The following is a 17,280-nucleotide window of genomic DNA, read 5'->3' on the forward strand; positions in this document are numbered from 1 at the left end:
ACAATAGCGCACAATGTACCGGGATAACCCGGGCCTACCACAACCGCCGCTCCTCTCTGGAAACCACGTACGCCCCGCCTGTATGTTGCGGTTGCGTTTTATAGTGGTGCCCCCTGCATGGCCCCGCCTGTAGGTGCAGGGGGCGTGGGAATTCGGATAGGTGTGGCTTGTGGTTCGCAAAGCCCCGCCGCCACCACGTCTATCCTCTACTTTCAGCACTGGGAACGCTGTGTAGTAAGACGCAGCGCATGCGCCCCTCCCTTACTCTAAAACTGCACCTGTGCAGTGAGTGCATAAGCAGTGGGAGCTCGCTCTGTCAATGGACAAGATTACGCGTTTCGGGAGGATCCCTCCCTTCCTCAGATCAGAGGAAGGGAGGGATCCTCCCGAAACGCGTAATCTTGTCCATTTTATTGTTTTTTTAATAAAATGTCCTGCTGAGGACTTTCCTATTACCTTTGGCATCCGCCTCATCTGTCTACAAGAGTCTGCAGCGCCATACCTGAGGGTTTTTTCCTGCTCTACTTCTAATATTGACTCCCAGGACGACTTGTTTCCTCCTGCAACCCATCGGCATAGCAGCGACTCGTACTACAGTACCCAGATTATATCGTGGGTGATATGCTTTTTTGCATAGATCTCAAGGTGAGCAGCCATCTATAAGCCCAGTGGGGTTGCCCCCCCACCCACCACCCGATCTATTGAGGGTAAATACACGAGGCGCCGTCCGTCGGTCCTTTCTTTTCTTTTCTCTACAGATTTTTCAGTACTTCTCTCTGATGACACCTTTCTCGGGAACCGCCCAGTTTAGAAGCAAATCCCCATAGCACACCTATTCTACTCTGTGCAGTTCCCGAAACAAGCAGAGATGTCAGCAGAGAGCACTGTTGACAGACAGAAAACAACTCAACTTCAGCAGCTGATAATTATTGAAAGGATTAAGATTTTTTTAATAGGAGTAATTTACAAATCTGTTCAACTGTCTGGAGCCAGTTGATATAAAAAAAAAAAAAAAAGTTTTTCCTGGAATATTCCTTTAATGCACCTTAGAGTTGTGCAAACTGCATAGCTCTGGCATCTACACTTTTTCCACAACTCCAGGAGATACATAGACAGTGTAGCTTGTGGGAATAGGCATAACTCACAGTTTTGGCTGTTTTTGCCTTCCCAGCCATTGAAAAAGCCACATACAGGCCGGAGGGTGCCAAGTTTAAAGGGGTACTACCGTGCTGACAACTTATCCCCTATCTAAAGGGACCCCGCGCGATCAGGCAACTTATCCCCTATACTTTAGATAGGGGATAACTAGTCAGCACGGTAGTACCCCTTTAAGTGATGTTAAATAATATAAAAATACAAAACTTTTGCATGACAAAATTGAACTTGAAAAATTTCAAATACAATTGGTTGTTAAATATACTACATAAAGTAAAACGAAGGTGTTACCTACTTGTTTTGCAATGTCCCCTGTTTTCTGCTGTGGCTCTGCTAGATCAGGCTTTGACTCTCTTGATCTGGCTGAAAGGCGGCATCTGGTTGCCATGGTTAGGAAGAATTACATTTTTGTTTGCAATTTGCATATTTGATTTAAAATACAGGGGAGATTTATCAAGCTGTCTTGATAATTCTAACCCAAAATTTTATAAAATAAGATAAAAGAAGCATGAGGCTAGGTTTCCACTTGGTTTTTTTTCTGGCAGTTTTTGGAAAACTGCCACTGCAGTTTTTGAGCCAAAGCCAGAAATGTATTCAAAAGGAATGGGAAATATAAAGGAAGGACTTACACTTCTCCTCCCTTATGGATCCACTTCTGACTTTGGCTCAAAAGCTGCAGTGGCAGTTTTCCAAAAACTGCCAGAAAAAAAACCAAGTGGAAACCTAGCCTGAAGCTGCATAAAATGGGTGAGAAAATGTAAAACTGGCTCTTTAGTTTTTACTATGATTGTGAGCAGAGTAGCAATCATTGGGTTAGGTCACCAAGGCCCCCTTGTGCTCCTACAAGAGCTCTTATGTACTGAAGCATTGACTGCACATGATCTCTGAAAGTGTCCTGTGCAATATGGCACCTTGGTAGCAGATCCTTTAAAGGATTGTCCCACCAACAACGCATATCATTTGTCTAACTACTATAAGAGGGAACAGAGAGGTCTAACTACTCATCTCCTGCGCTGTGGCCGCCTCTATTAATGCGTCTGCCTCATTAGCAACGCGTCCATAGTAACACATCTCTGCTGGCCAGCGGAGCTCGAGCGTGCCGGTGTTTATTGCGTTGACACGCATAGACTGTGCGAACCAAGCCTCATTTCTATGTCTCCCGGACGCAATCCCACATTCACTAATATTACTAAACTATTACACAGTTTTACTGCTCATTCAGTGTGCTTGTATACAATGTACATTGTATTTCCCTCCCTATAATGGATTTTTATAAGTGTTTTACAGTACAATCATTTCGCTATGTGGGTGATGACCTCTCACCTTTGCACCATCCTCCATCTTGTTTGACAATTATCATGCCTATTTAAACCCCACATGTTTTATGCTGTGTATGTACTACAGTCAATCTGATGAAGGGGTAGTTTCACCCCGAAACGTGTCATTGTTCTATTGCTGTACATCAAATAAAGTTGCTGCACTTTGCCACTTTATGACCTGACCTGACCTTTGGGATCCTGAGCACCTGCTGCCAAGGTCGTTTTTTTCTTATTTGTATCCAGTACCTACTATATGGGGCAGTGTGGGGCCTAACTACTATATGAAGGGGGGCACAGAGGGGGCATAACAGCTACATGGGAGTGGTGTCAGGGCCTTACTACTAGATGGGGCAATGTAAACTGGGAGCAACCAATACAACCTACTGTTTTGGATATGCTCTGATTTGCATAAAGAAGTACAGTGGTCCCTCAAGTTACGCTATGGGCTCTGGCCTCACACGCTGGGCGTGAGCTCATGGTCCCCTTACCTTCTGCTGCCGACGGGGCTGGGACTCGCATTGCGCGACTCATCCTCATGCGGGCCCCAGTCCGTCACTCTCCGGGTGTTTCCTCTGCCTCTGCTTCGGCCTCTCTGCTCCGACACGCATGTCCCCGTCCCTTAGGGCGTGCACGCGCCAGAGCTTTAAGATTTAAAGGGCCAGTACGCTCATTAGTGTAACCACCTGTGTCTGTTTGATAAATTCTTCCACCCTCCTCAGTTCTCTGCCGGATCTTTGTTGCCTTGTGCCTAGTGAAAGCGTTCCATAGTATTGCCTTGGCGTGTACCAGATCTCCTGCTCTTGTGACCTTGACCTTGCTTCTCTGTCGCCTGCCTACTGAACTTCTGCTACGTCCCGACTACGCTACTGTGCCGTCTGCCCTGACCTACAGCTATCCTGACTACGAGTTGTCTCATCCCTTCTGTGCTTCGCATCTCCTCAGCCGCCTGTGTGGTCGAGCTGTGCTGGGGGTAGCGACCTGGGTGTTTCGCCTGCAGCTGCAAGCCCATCATGCTTTGTGGCGGGCTCTGGTGAAGACCAGTGGCACCTTAGACTCCGCTCCCTGGCACGGTCCAAGTCATTTGCCACACAGGTCAAGGGGATCCACATACACTGGAGTTCCTGTCTTCACAAACGTGAGTGTTACAGTAAGATCCGGCCATGGATCCCGCTGAGGAACCCCTGCCTGAAGTTGCGGATCTTTTCTCCATTGTGATAAGTCACTCACAGCAGTTGTCCCGACAGGCGCAGTAATTTTCTCAACTTGCAGCCATGATGCAACAGCTTTTGGCCTTGCAACAGCAGCAGGTACCACAATCTGGCCCACTCCCTCCTCCAGCTTCTGCAGTGTCTCCTGGCTCCCAGCTGCACCTGCCTTTGCATTCCAAGTATGATGGGGATTCCAAGTCATGATGAGGCTTTGTTGCACAGTGCTCCATGCATTTGGAGCTCATGTCTGAACTGTTTCCGACTGAATGTAGTAAGGTGGCCTTTGTCATTAGTCTGCTTTCTGGAAAAGCCCTGGCTTGGGCTACACCCCTTTGGGACCGTGGTGATCCAGTATCCTCCAATTTGTTGGCATTCTTGGCCGAATTTTGCAGTGTCTTTGAGGAATCCGCACGTGCCTCTTCAGCTAAGACAGCGTTGCTGAATCTATGTCAAGGAGATTCTACCGTAGGCGACTACGCGGTTCAGTTCCGCATTCTAGCCTCTGAACTTGCCTGGAATGAAGAGGCCTTGTGTGCCACATTTAAAAAAGGACTGTCAAGCAGGATTAAAGATGCCCGTGCAGCACGAGATCCTCCATCTTCTTTGTCTGAACGTATCCACACGCATTGATGTGTGTTTTGCCGAAAGACAGGAGGAATTGCGCTTTGAGAGGGAATCTGCCCGCCTGACACCTGTGTTCCAATGTCCACCTCTTCTGTCTCTTGCGCCTATTGCCAAAGAGGTTATACAAAGAGATCATACTCGTCTTATGCAGCAGGAGAGGTCACGACGACGCAATGAGAATTTGTGTTTGTACTGTGCTAGCCCGGAGCACTTTCTCAAGGACTGTACTCTTCGTCCGCATCTAGGGTATGTGGGAGAGGCATCCCTGGGTGTGAATACTACCTCTCCACGCTTAACTATTCCTGTACAAGTCTTCCCTTTAGCCAAGTCTTCCTTCTGCGCTACAGCATTTTTGAACTCCGGATCTGCAAGTGACTTTATTGATGCGGCTTTAGTCCACAAGTATCATCTTCCTCTTACTCGGCTTGCCAAGCCCTTGTTCATCTCCTCTGTAAATGGAAAAAATCTGGACTGTAAGGGTCACTTCCGTACTGAATCTCTCGTCATGTAAGTGGGAGTATCGCATAAAGAGAAGATTTAATTCTATGTTCTGCCACACTGTACTTCTGAAATTCTTCTTGATCTTCCTTGGCTACAACGCCATTCCCCGCAACTGGATTGGAGAACTGGAGAAATAATTTGGACAATCCTGTCAAAATATTCGCCTCCAACCAGTTCTGTATAAAGTAGTTTCTCGTCTTCCACCTTTACCTGGCCTGCCGCCACCTTACCAAGATTTCTCGGATGTCTTATGCCAGAAACAGGTTGAATCTCTTCCTCCACATTGTCCTAACGACTGCCCTATTGATCTTCTGCCTGGTACCACTCCTCCGTGGGAGGATATACCCTCTATCAGTTCCTGAGACCAAAGCCATGGCTGAGTATATCCAGGATAATCTCCAAAAGGGATTTATCCGTATCCGTTTATCCTGCTGGAGCAGGTTTCTTCTTTGTAGGAAAGAAGGATGGCTCACTCCGTCCATGCATTAACTACAGGGGACATAACAAAATCACGGTCAAGAACCGTTACCCTTTACCTCTTTCTCCGAACTTTTTGACCGTTTACGTGGTGCCAAGGTCTTCTCCAAGCTGGACTTACACGGTGCGTATAACCTCATTCTTATCTGCAACGGAGTAGAATGGAAAACGGCCATCAATACTCGTGACGGACATTTCGAGTATCTTGTTATGCCTTTTGGTCTCTGCAATGCTCCAGCCGTTTTCCAGGAGTTCGTTAATGATATCTTCCATGATCTTTTTTACACCTGTGTTGTCGTATACCTTGATGACATCCTGATCTTCTCTTCCAACTTAGAGGAGCATCGTGCTCTTGTTCGTCTGGTTCTTCAGAGACTACGGAAGAATCATCTCTACGCCAAATTGGAGAAATGCCTGTTCGAAAAGTCTAGTCTTCCGTTTCTTGGCTACATTGTCTCTCATCAGGGCCTGCAGATGGATCCAGATAAGTTATCTGCAGTTTTGGATTGGCCTCGTCCCTTGGGCCTACATGCAATTCAACGCTTTCTGGGATTCGCTAACTATTATCGTTAGTTTATCCCACATTTTTCATCCTTGGTTGCTCCTATTGTAGCTGTCACTAAAAAAGCATCCAATCCTAAGTCTTGGCCTCGAGAGGCTGAAGAGGTCTTCTCCCGTTTAAAGTCTGCATTTGCCTCTGCTCCTGTGCTTACAAGACCTGATCCAGAGAGGCCCTTTGCTTTGGAGGTTGATGCCTCATCTATTGGAGCGGGTGCCGTCCTAACACAGAAAAACGCCAAGGGCAAGAGTGTAACTTGTGGGTTCTTCGCCAAGACTTTCTCTCCTGCTGAGATGAATTACTCCATTGGAGATCGTGAACTCCTCGCTATTAAGCTAGCTTTGGAGGAATGGCGACATTTACTGGAAGGTTCTTCTCATCCGGTCAGCATCTACTCCGATCATAAGAATCTTCTATACCTTCAGTCTCCTCAGCGTTTGAACCCCCACCAGGCAAGATGGTCACTGTTCTTTTCCCGTTTCAACTTCTTCATTCACTTCCGTCCTGCAGACAAGAACATCAGGGCTGATGCACTCTCCAGGTCCTCTGACGTCATTGGTTTGGACTCCACGCCTAGGCACATTATTCCTCCTGGCCGTTTGATTCCTGCCGCTCCTACCGAGATTCAGCAAGTTCCTCCGGGAAATTCCTTTGTGCCCACCAGATTGAGACGCAAGGTCTTGAAATGGGGTCATTTTTCCTTGACAGCAGGGCATCCTGGAATACACAAGACCCTACTTCTTATTTCCCGGCACTACTGGTGGCCCCATCTTGAACGTGATGTTTCTGATTTTGTTTGGTCCTGTGTAACTTGTGCCCGTGACAAAACTCCTCGGCAAAGACCTGCAGGACTCTTACAGCCTTTACCCGTTCCAGAGACTCCCTGGTCCCATATCGCCATGGATTTCATCACCGATCTGCAACCTTCTCATAATAACACTGTCATCTGGGTCGTGGTAGATCGGTTTTCCAAGATGACTCATTTCATTCCTCTACCAGGTCTTCCTTCTGCTCCGCAGCTGGCGAAGTACTTCTTGTCGCATGTCTTTCGTTTACATGGTCTTCCACAGCATATCGTTTCGGATCGAGGTGTGCAGTTTGTCTTTAAGTTCTGGCGAGCCCTTTGTAACCGTCTGGACATCAATCTGGACTTCTCCTCGGCCTACCACCCTCAGTCCAACGGTCAGGTGGAAAGGGTCAATCAAATCCTTGAGACTTATCTTCGGCATTTTGTTTCAGCTCGCCAAGATGATTGGGTTGACCTTCTCCCCTGGGCTGAATTCTCATATAATCTTAAGGAATCCGAGACCACGAGGTTGTCTTTCTTTTTTTGTTGTCTACGGACTCCATCTCCATCCTCCTCTTCCTCTCCCAGTCTCCTTCGGTGTGCCTGCTGTTGATGAGCTGGTCCGTGACTTCTCCACCATCTGGCAACAGACCCGACAGTTATTGTCCCAGGCTTCTTCACGCATGAAGGTGCAAGCGGATAAAGGTAGATCTCCTCCGTCCTTCTCTCCTGGTGACATGGTGTGGCTTTCATCCAAATACATCCGCTTCAAGATCCCCTGTTACAAGCTCGGTCCCCGCTACCTTGGTCCCTTACAGATTCTACAAAAGATCAATCCTGTGCCTACAAACTCCGTCTACCTGCTACATTACGTTTTCCCAATTCCTTCCATGTCTCTCTCCTCAAGCCTCTTGTTGTAAACCGGTTTTCTCAGAAGAATCCTCTCCCAACACCTGTCTCCAGCTCATCTGATGTCTACAAAGTTAAACAGATCCTTTCTGCAAAAACTGTGAGAGGTAAACAATTTTTTTTGGTCAACTAGGAGGGTTACGGTCCTGAGGAGAGATCTTGGGAATCTGAGGAGGATATCCTGGACCGTGACCTTCTCAGGAGTTTCCTCTCTCATAAAGGGGGGGAAGCCAAAGGGGGGGGGGGTACTGTTACGCTATGCGCTCCGGCCTCACACGCTGGCCGTGAGCTCATGGTCCCCTTACCTTCTGCTGCCGACGGGGCCGGGACTCGTATTGCGGGACGCACCCGCATGCGAGCGCCAGTCAGTCACTCTCCGGGTGTTTCCCCTGCCTCTCTGTTCCAGCGTGCATGTCCCCGTCCCTTAGGGCGTGCGCGCGCCGGAGCTTTAAAATTTAAAGGGCCAGTACGCTCATTAGTGTAACCATCTGTGTCTTGTTGATAAATTCCTCCACCCTCCTCAGTTCTCTGCTGGATCTTTGTTGCCTTGTGCCTAGTGAAAGTGTTCCATAGTATTGCCTTGCCGTGTACCAGATCTCCTGCTCTTGTGACCTTCACCTTGCTTCTCTGTCGCTTGCCTACTTAAATTCTGCTACGTCCCGACTACGCTACTGTGCCGCCTGCCCTGACCTACAGCTATCCTAACTACGAGTTGTCTCATCTCTTCTGTGCTTCGCATCTCCTCAGCCGCCTGTGTGGTCAAGCCGTGCTGGGGTAGCAACCTGCGTGTTTCGCCTGCAGCTGCAAGCCATATTTCTACCAAAAGGGGGTATTGCTACCTAAAGGGGGCTACTTCTACTACTACCGAAGGGGGGCTCCTATTAATACCATAAGGGAGCTACTATTACTACCTGAAAAGGGCTCCTATTACTACCTAAATGGGGTACTATGAATACCTAAAGGGGGTACTATATCTACCTAAAGTGGGCTCCTATTACTACCTAAAGGGTGGCTACTATTACTACCTAACGAGGGATACTATGAATATCTAAAGGGGGCTACTATTACAATCTAAAGGAGGCTACTATTAATACCTAAAGGGGCCTACTATTAATACCTAAAGGGGCTACTACTTCCTTAAGGGGCTCCTGCTATTACTACCTAAAAGGGGGCTGCTGCTACTACTACTACCTAAAGAGGTCTGCTGCTACCTAAAGGGGGCTGCTGCTACTACTACTATCTAGGGGGGCTGCTACAACTACTACCTAAAGGGGGGCTGCAACTGTATGTGAAGGGGCCTTTCTACCTACTGGAGTGACGTAACTACTTAATGTGAAAGACTTACCTCCTTTTCCCCAACCCACTTTTCTACCCAAGGGGTTATTATTACTGTATTGAGCACTATAAGTGCAGGAAAAGTGTGGAGCCTAAAATGTTTGACTTGTAGGTTATGCAGAGACGAGTTGTGGCTGGAAGAAATCATCATGACAGTCTGGGCCGGATGGAGAAGAAAAAGGAAAGTGAACGACTCCAATTAGAAGACGTCACCTGAATGGGAGAATATTTCCTTCTTGTACACTTCTATTTTTGGTAATATTGGTCTCAATATTCAGTAACAGTATGATGGTAATATGTGATAATATTCATCCTTGCATACTGGTATTATTATATATATATATATTATTATTTTTTCATGAATTAATTTATTTTCCCTGTTATGTACCCTATTATACCAAACTATGATTGACATGTGGACACACCCATGCCAAAATGGGCTGCTTAGTCCAAATTGCCTGTGCCTATTTTCAGTCCCAGTCAAGCCCTGCCTCCAGTATATTTTGCTGCACTGGTTACCTGCTGTATAGATATACCCTACATGCTGTGCTGCACTGATGTAACCTGCTATAGATATGCCTTCATGTATACTGTGCTGCAGAGAGGTAATCCCCTGTACATATACGCTCCTGTAAATTGTGCTGCACTGAAGTTACCTGTTGTATTAATATACCCTCCTGTATACTGTGCTGTACTGAGGTAACCTGCTACAGATATGTCCTCATGTATACTGTGCTGCACTGAGGAAATCTGCTGTATAGATTTACCCTCCTTTATACTGTTCTGCATAGAGGTTAGATGCTGTATACTGTGCTGAACTGAGGTAACCCCCTGTACATATACGCTCCTGTATATTGTGCTGCACTGAGGTTACCTGCTGTATACAGATACCTTCCTGTAAACCTGCACTGTGGTAACCTGCTATAGATATGCTCTCCTGTTTACTGTGCTGCACTGTGTTAACCCGATATAGATATACCCTCCTGTATAGTTTGCTGCACTGGGGTAACCTGCTATAGATATACCCTTCTGTATACTGTACTACACTGAGGTAACCTGCTGTAGATATACCCTCCTGTATACTGTACTACACTGAGGTAACCCGCTATAGATATGCCCTCCTGTATAGTTTGCTGCACTGGGGTAACGTGCTTTAGATATACCCTCCTGTATACTGTACTACACTGAGGTAACCTGCTATAGATATACCCTCCTGTATACTGTACTACACTGAGGTAACCTGCTATAAATATACCCTCCTGTATACTGTACTACACTGAGGTAACCTTCTATAGATATACCCTCCTGTATACTGTGCTACACTGAGGTAACCTGCTGTAGATATACCCTCCTGTATAGTTTGCTGCACTGGGGTAACCTGCTGTAGATATACCCTCCTGTATACTGTACTACACTGAGGTAACCTGCTATAAATATACCCTCCTGTATACTGTACTACACTGAGGTAACCTGCTATAGATATACCCTCCTGTATACTGTACTACACTGAGGTAACCTGCTGTAGATATACCCTCCTGTATAGTTTGCTGCACTGGGGTAACCTGCTATAGATATACCCTCCTGTATACTGTACTACACTGAGGTAACCTGCTATATATATATATAAGTATACTGTACTACACTGAGGTAACCTGCTATAGATATACCCTCCTGTATACTGTACTACACTGAGGTAACCTGCTATAGATATACCCTCCTGTATCCTGTACTACACTGAGGTAACCTGCTATAGATATACCCTCCTGTATACTTTGCTGCACTAAGGTAGTATGCTGTGTATATATATATATATATATATATATTATATATATATATATACTCCTGTATACTGTGCTGCACCGTGTTAACCTGCTATACATATACCCTCCTGTATACTTTGCTGCACTAAGGTAGTATGCTGTGTATATATATATATATCCTCCTGTATACTGTGCTGCACTGAGGTAACATGCTATAGATATACCCTCCTGTATACTGTACTACACTGAGGTAACCTGCTATTGATATACCCTCCTGTATTCTGTACTACACTGAGGTAACCTGCTATAGATTTACCCTCCTGTATACTGTACTACACTGAGGTAACCTGCTATAGATATACCCTTCTGTATACTGTACTACACTGAGGTAACATGCTGTTGATATTCCCTCCTGTATAGTTTGCTGCACTGGGGTAACCTGCTGTAGAAATACCCTCCTGTATACTGTACTACACTGAGGTAACCTGCTATAGATATACCCTCCTGTATACTGTACTACACTGAGGTAACCTGCTATAGATATACCATCCTGTATACTGTACTACAGTGAGGTAACCTGCTATAGATATATGCCCTCCTGTATACTGTACTACAATGAGGTAACCTGCTATAGATATACCCTCCTGTATACTGTACTACACTGAGGTAACCTGCTATAGATATACCCTCCTGTAGTTTGCTGAACTGGGGTAACCTGCTGTAGTTATACCCTCCTGTATACTGTACTACACTGAGGTAACTTGCTATAGATATACCCTCCTGTATACTGTACTACACTGAGGTAACCTACTATAGATATACCCTCCTGTATACAGTACTACACTGAGGTGACCTGCTATAGATATACCCTCCTGTATCCTGTACTACACTGAGGTAACCTGCTATAGATATACCCTCCTGTATACTGTACTACACTGAGGTAACCTGCTATAGATATACCCTTCTGTATACTTTGCTGCACAAAGGTAGTATGCTGTGTATATATATATATATATATATATATATATATATATCCTCCTGTATACTGTGCTGCACTGTTAACCTGCTATAAACATACCCTCCTGTATACTTTGCAGCACTAAGGTAGTATGCTGTGTGTTTGTGTATATATATATATATATCCTCCTGTATACTGTGCTGCACTGAGGTAAGCTGCTATAGATATACCCTCCTGTATACTGTATTGCACTGCACTGAGGTAACCTGCTATAGATATACCCTCCTGTATACTGTACTACACTGAGGTAACCTGCTATAGATATACCCTCCTGTATACTTTGCTGCACTAAGGTAGTATGCTGTGTGTGTGTGTGTGTGTATATATATATATATATATATATATATATATATATCCTCCTGTATACTGTGCTGCACTGAGGTAACCTGCTATAGATATACCCTCCTGTATACTTTGCTGCACTAAGGTAGTATGCTGTGTGTGTATATATATATATATATATATATATATATATATATATATATATATCCTCCTGTATACTGTGCTGCACTGAGGTAAGCTGCTATAGATATACCCTCCTGTATACTGTATTGCACTGCACTGAGGTAACTTGCTTTATACATATACCGTCCTATATACTGTACTGCACCTCAGTCATGTTAACTGACCAGCTCCACATTTCACAACTGCTCTCAGAATTGCATACATTGATCGGGCTCACAGCCTCCCCTCTCATTCCTTCAATAACTACTCCCTGCGGGTGAGAACCACAGCAGCAGCACAGCCTCCCCCTCAGAAGAGCCCGGGAACTCCACCATGGGAGGAGACACAGGGAGGAGGATACAAAAGCACTGCACAAGACACACGAGTTTCGGGCGGACGTGAGAGGGAGGAGAGTATACAGAAGACTACATTTCCCAGTAGGCATTACTGTCAGCTGACAGGGTGCTCCCTTGTGCTCTGTAGTATACATTTCTATGTAGAAGCAGGGCTCATTACCAGCTGCAGCAGCTGTGCATTGTTATCATGGCCCATACTGCCCCCTACTTGTTGTAGTGTTTCTTGCATGTGCTGATTTCTTATGACTTCCTTCTTTATGTATTACAGATTTCCTTATCTCTATTGCTGCCCTTTGACTATTGGAGCAGTGTTATTTTCTTTTTTCCTCCAGGCTGCATTTCTGAGGTGTCCAGAAGAGAACAGCAGGGAAGAAAGTGACAGTGAATAAACTTCTTGTCTATGACAGCAAACTCTGGGAAGAAGGAAGACCCCCGCCTGCTTAATTCAACATGACCCCCTGGATGACCTTCATATTTTGGGGTCTTCTTTATCTTGATGTGGCATCATCTGACCCTCCAAACATCATCCTGATCTTTGCTGATGATCTTGGCTATGGAGACTTGGGGTGCTATGGACACCCTACTTCCCGTACGCCAAATCTTGATCTGATGGCAGCCAAAGGACTACGTTTCACAGATTTCTACACCACCGGTGCGGTGTGCTCACCCTCCAGGTAACATATAAGGGCACATGTATAAAGATGTCATCCAGTGGTATGTTAATGTCATTTGAGTATCTTTTTTATTTTCCTTTCTGACTTTGTGACTTATGACTTATGTTACTCCCATGAAAATGATAAAAAATGTTATGATTTCTTCATTAAGGGTACGTTCACATGTACAGTATTTGCTGCATACGGTATTTCCTCCAGGTGATTATGCTACCCATTAAAGTTAACAGGGAAGCAAAATCAGCTGCAAAAATATGCGGCAGATCCTGTCTGTTTGAACGTACCCTTACCAAAACATATGCATTTTACTAAACTTATATGTCCTCTATATATTTAACAACTTTAAAGGGGTACTCCAGTGGAAAACATTTTTCTGCCAGAAAGTTAAATAGATTTGTAAATTACTTCTATTTAAAAATCTTAATCCTTCCAGTACTTATCAGCTGCTGTATGCTCCACAGGAAGTTTTTTTATTTATTTTCTGTCTTACCATAGTGCTCTCTGCTGACAACTCTGTCCATGTCAGGAACTGTCCAGAGCAGGAGAAAATTCCCGTAGCAAACCTATCCTGCTTTGGACAGTTCCAGACATGGACAGAGGTGTCAGCAGAGAGCACTGTGGTCAGACAGAAAAATTACTTCCTCTGGAACATACTGCAGATAAGTACTGGAAGGATTAAGATTTTTTTAATAGAAGTAATTTACAAAGCTGTTTAACTTTCTAGCACCTTCTAATAGCCATAGCTCTTTCAGTTTTCCACTTAACTCCTTAAGGACGGACCCATTTTCTACCTCAATGACCAGGCTCTTTTTTTAATTTAATTTGACATGTATCTCTTTAAGGGTGCATTCCCACACGGCGTATAAGCAGCGTATTTCATGCTGTGCAAAATTTACGGCAAAAGAGGGAAATACGCGGCGTATTCCTTGCTCACTATACACACAGGGCTTTCCGGCGGCAGCCCTATGCGTGTAGTGAGTTTTAGAGGCGGGGCCGTATGCCGGCATGACTGTGACACGTGGCTCCGCCTCCAAAACTCACTGCACACATAGGGCTGCAGCCGGAAAGCCCTGTGTGTATAGTGAGCAAGGAATACGCAGCGTATTTCCCGCTGCTGCCGTAAATTTTACACAGCGTGAAATACGCTGTGTATACGCCTTGTGGGAACGCACTAAATGGTAATAACTTTAGAACACTTTTTCTGAGCAGAGTGATTCTGAGATTGTTTTTTCGTGACATATTGTACTTTATATAAGTGGTGCATTTTTGTTGACACATGCAGCATTTTTTGTGAAAAACCTCAAAATATTGTGAAAAACTGGAAAATTTCTGGGGTTTAACCCCTTAAGGATGCAGCCCTTTTTCACCTTAAGGACTGAGCCCTTTTTCGCAATTCTGACCACCGTCACTTTACAAATTAATAACGCGAAAGCGCTTTTACCGAATATTCTGATTCTGAGATTGTTTTTTCGTGACATATTCTACTTTATTTTGGTGGTAAATTTTCGGCGTTAATTGCATCCTTTTTTGGTGAAAAATCCCAAAATTTTGAAAATTTAGCATTTTTCTAACTTTGAAGCTCTCAAAGGAAAATGGATATTCCAAAAATTTTTTATTTTTCTTCACAAACACAATATGTCAACTTTATGTTGGCATCATAAAATGGACATACTTTTGCTTTTTGAAAAAATTAGAGGGCTTCAAAGTAGAGCAGCAATTTTTAAAAATGTCATGAAAATTGCTAAATCTGAAGGGACAGATGTTACAGAACTACAACTCCCAGCATGCCTGGGCAGTCGAGGCATGCTGAGAGTTGTAGTTTGGCAACATCTGGAGGGCTACTGTTTGGGCACCACTGTAACAGTGGTCTCCAAACTGTGACCCTCCAGATGTTGCAAAACTACAACTCCCAGCATGCCCAGACAGCCTTTGGCTCTCTGGGCATGCTGGGAGTTGCAGTTTGGCCCCCCTAGTGGTTGCCACAGTAAAGATCGATTTACTTTCACTTTCAATTCCCCCCCCCACTGTCGATTCTCTACCTGATCAGGATCCTGCAGGCTCCAGCGAAGATCCCAGGTCCCCAGGCATCTTCTCCTGCAGGTACGGCCTCCATCTTCTTCCCAGAGCCCCTCGACATCCAGGGGCGGGCAGAACGGGGGGTTGCCATGGCAACCCCCTGTCCTGCGCTGCCACTGGTCAGAACTCCGTTCTGAGTAATGGCAGGGGATAGGAGTAGATCGCAGCTTTGCGATCTCACTCCAATCCTTTAGGCTGATCGGGGGTGTTGCTGACAACTCCGATCAGTCCTATTTTCCAGGTGATCAGGTCACCAGAGACCCGATCAGCCCGGAATTGGAGAAAATCGCATGTCTGAATTGACATGCGATTTTCTCCGATCGCCGACATGGGGGGGTCTCAGGACCCCCCTGGGCGATGTGCCAGGGTGCCTGCTGAATGATTTCAGCAGGCATCCGACTCCGGTCCCCAACCGGCTAGTGGTGGGGACTGGATTTCCCACGGGCGTATGGATACGCCCTCGGTCCTTAAGGACTCGGAATGCAGGGCGTATCCATACGCCCTGCGTCCTGAAGAGGTTAAAAAAATACCCATTTTATATAGCTTTCTATGTTCTTTTTCCTTTTCTGAGCAAAATTCTCTTTCTGCCATTCATTTTCCAACAACCGCAACTTTTTTATTTTTTGTCCGACGCCATTGAGTAAGGGCTTATTTTTTTGCGGGATGAGCTGTACTTTTTATTGGTATCATTATTGTGCTACCTTTTGATCTTTTTTTATTCCGCAATTTTTACCAAAATTGGCGAATTTTGTGGCATTTTTATTTTTTTTTACGGCGTTTACGTGCGGGATAATTTACATTATAGTTTTATAGTAAACGTCATTACGGACGTGGCAATACCTATTATGTATAAGATTTGTGTTTTTTGGTGATAATACAGGGCATTTATCGGGAAAGGGACATTTGCCATAGCAACCAACAGTGACCTGCGATCGTATCGCGGCGTCGCCATTGAACAGGGGGAGAGCGCTCCCCCTGTCAACACCGTAGATGCTGTGATCAGGATTGATCACGGCATCTAATGGGTTAATGCTGCGGCGGGACTCGCTGTGATTAACAGCCGGGTCCCGTCTCTGTTCTCCTGCGCTGCCCACGGCAGTGCTTGCGATTGCTATGACGTATGCATACGTCCAAATGCACAAACGTGTCGGATGTTTGGACGTATGCATACGTCCTATAGCGGGAAGGGGTTAAAGGGGTACTCTGTCCCTTGATATCTTATCTCTTATTCAAAGGATAGGGGATACGATGACTGATCGAGGGCTCCTGCCACGAGTGACTACAGCCGTCACGCCCCCTCCCGTAAACCTAAATGGGGGGGCCGTCCAAAGCCAGTGTTCTGAACATAAATGTCCTGAAGATTGTGGCCTGACCCCCCCGCAATCAGATATCCTTTGGATAGGGGATAAGATGTCTTGGGGCGGAGTACCCCTTTAACCTGATAACGACCAAGGACGAGTATAGACGTCCAGGTTGGCGGCCGTTCCCGCACCTGGACGTCTATACTCGTCCATTATTCTCGTGGGTACTGCCCAGTGCACCCACGAGATCGCGGCAGGGACTCGGCTGTATCACACAGCCGGGACCCTGCTGCACTGCCAGGACCGAAGTAAACTTCGGTCCCGGCAGTTTTAACCCTTACAGCCGCGGTCGGAAGTGACCGCGGGCTGTAAGTGTTATGACAGAGGGAGGGAGCTCCCTCTGTCTCCTCTGCAGCACCCCGCATCGCGATCGCGGGGTGCTGTGTGTGTCCGCGGCTGGCCGGGACCTGCCGCACTGCCGGGAGTGAAGTTCACTTCACTCCCGGCAGTTTAACCCTTACAGCCGCGGTCAGAAGTGACCGCGGCTGTAAGGAGTTCTGACAGAGGGAGGGGGCTCCCTCTGTCTCCTCTGCAGCACCCCGCAGCGCGATCGCGGGGTGCTGTGTGTGGCCACACTGCCGGGAGTGAAGTTCACTCCCGACAGTTTAACCCCTACAGCCGCGGTCAGAAGTGACCGCGCGCTGTAAGGAGTTCTGACAGAGGGAGGGGGCTCCCTCTGTCTCTCCTGCAGCACCCCGCATCGCGATCGCGGGTGCTGCT

General features: G+C 46.1%; 1 protein-coding gene across 3 annotated transcripts in view; it reads left to right on the forward strand.

The window, feature by feature from the left end:
• The first annotated feature begins 9,016 nt into the window (after positions 1 to 9,016).
• Positions 9,017 to 17,280, forward strand: part of ARSA (arylsulfatase A) — a 40,548-nt gene continuing 32,284 nt past the window's right edge. Inside the window, exons 1-2 of one of the 3 annotated variants that reach the window (XM_056573019.1) lie at positions 9,017 to 9,129; positions 12,721 to 13,126. In XM_056573019.1, coding sequence (XP_056428994.1) covers positions 12,903 to 13,126 — 224 coding nt within the window. In that variant the 5' untranslated portion in view covers positions 9,017 to 9,129; positions 12,721 to 12,902. Of the gene's footprint in view, positions 9,130 to 12,389; positions 12,534 to 12,720; positions 13,127 to 17,280 lie in introns of those variants that run through there. The other 2 variants (XM_056573020.1, XM_056573018.1) reach the window with 2 other exon arrangements.

The sequence above is a fragment of the Hyla sarda genome, chromosome 4, assembly GCF_029499605.1.
Source record: "Hyla sarda isolate aHylSar1 chromosome 4, aHylSar1.hap1, whole genome shotgun sequence".
NCBI lineage: Eukaryota > Metazoa > Chordata > Amphibia > Anura > Hylidae > Hyla > Hyla sarda.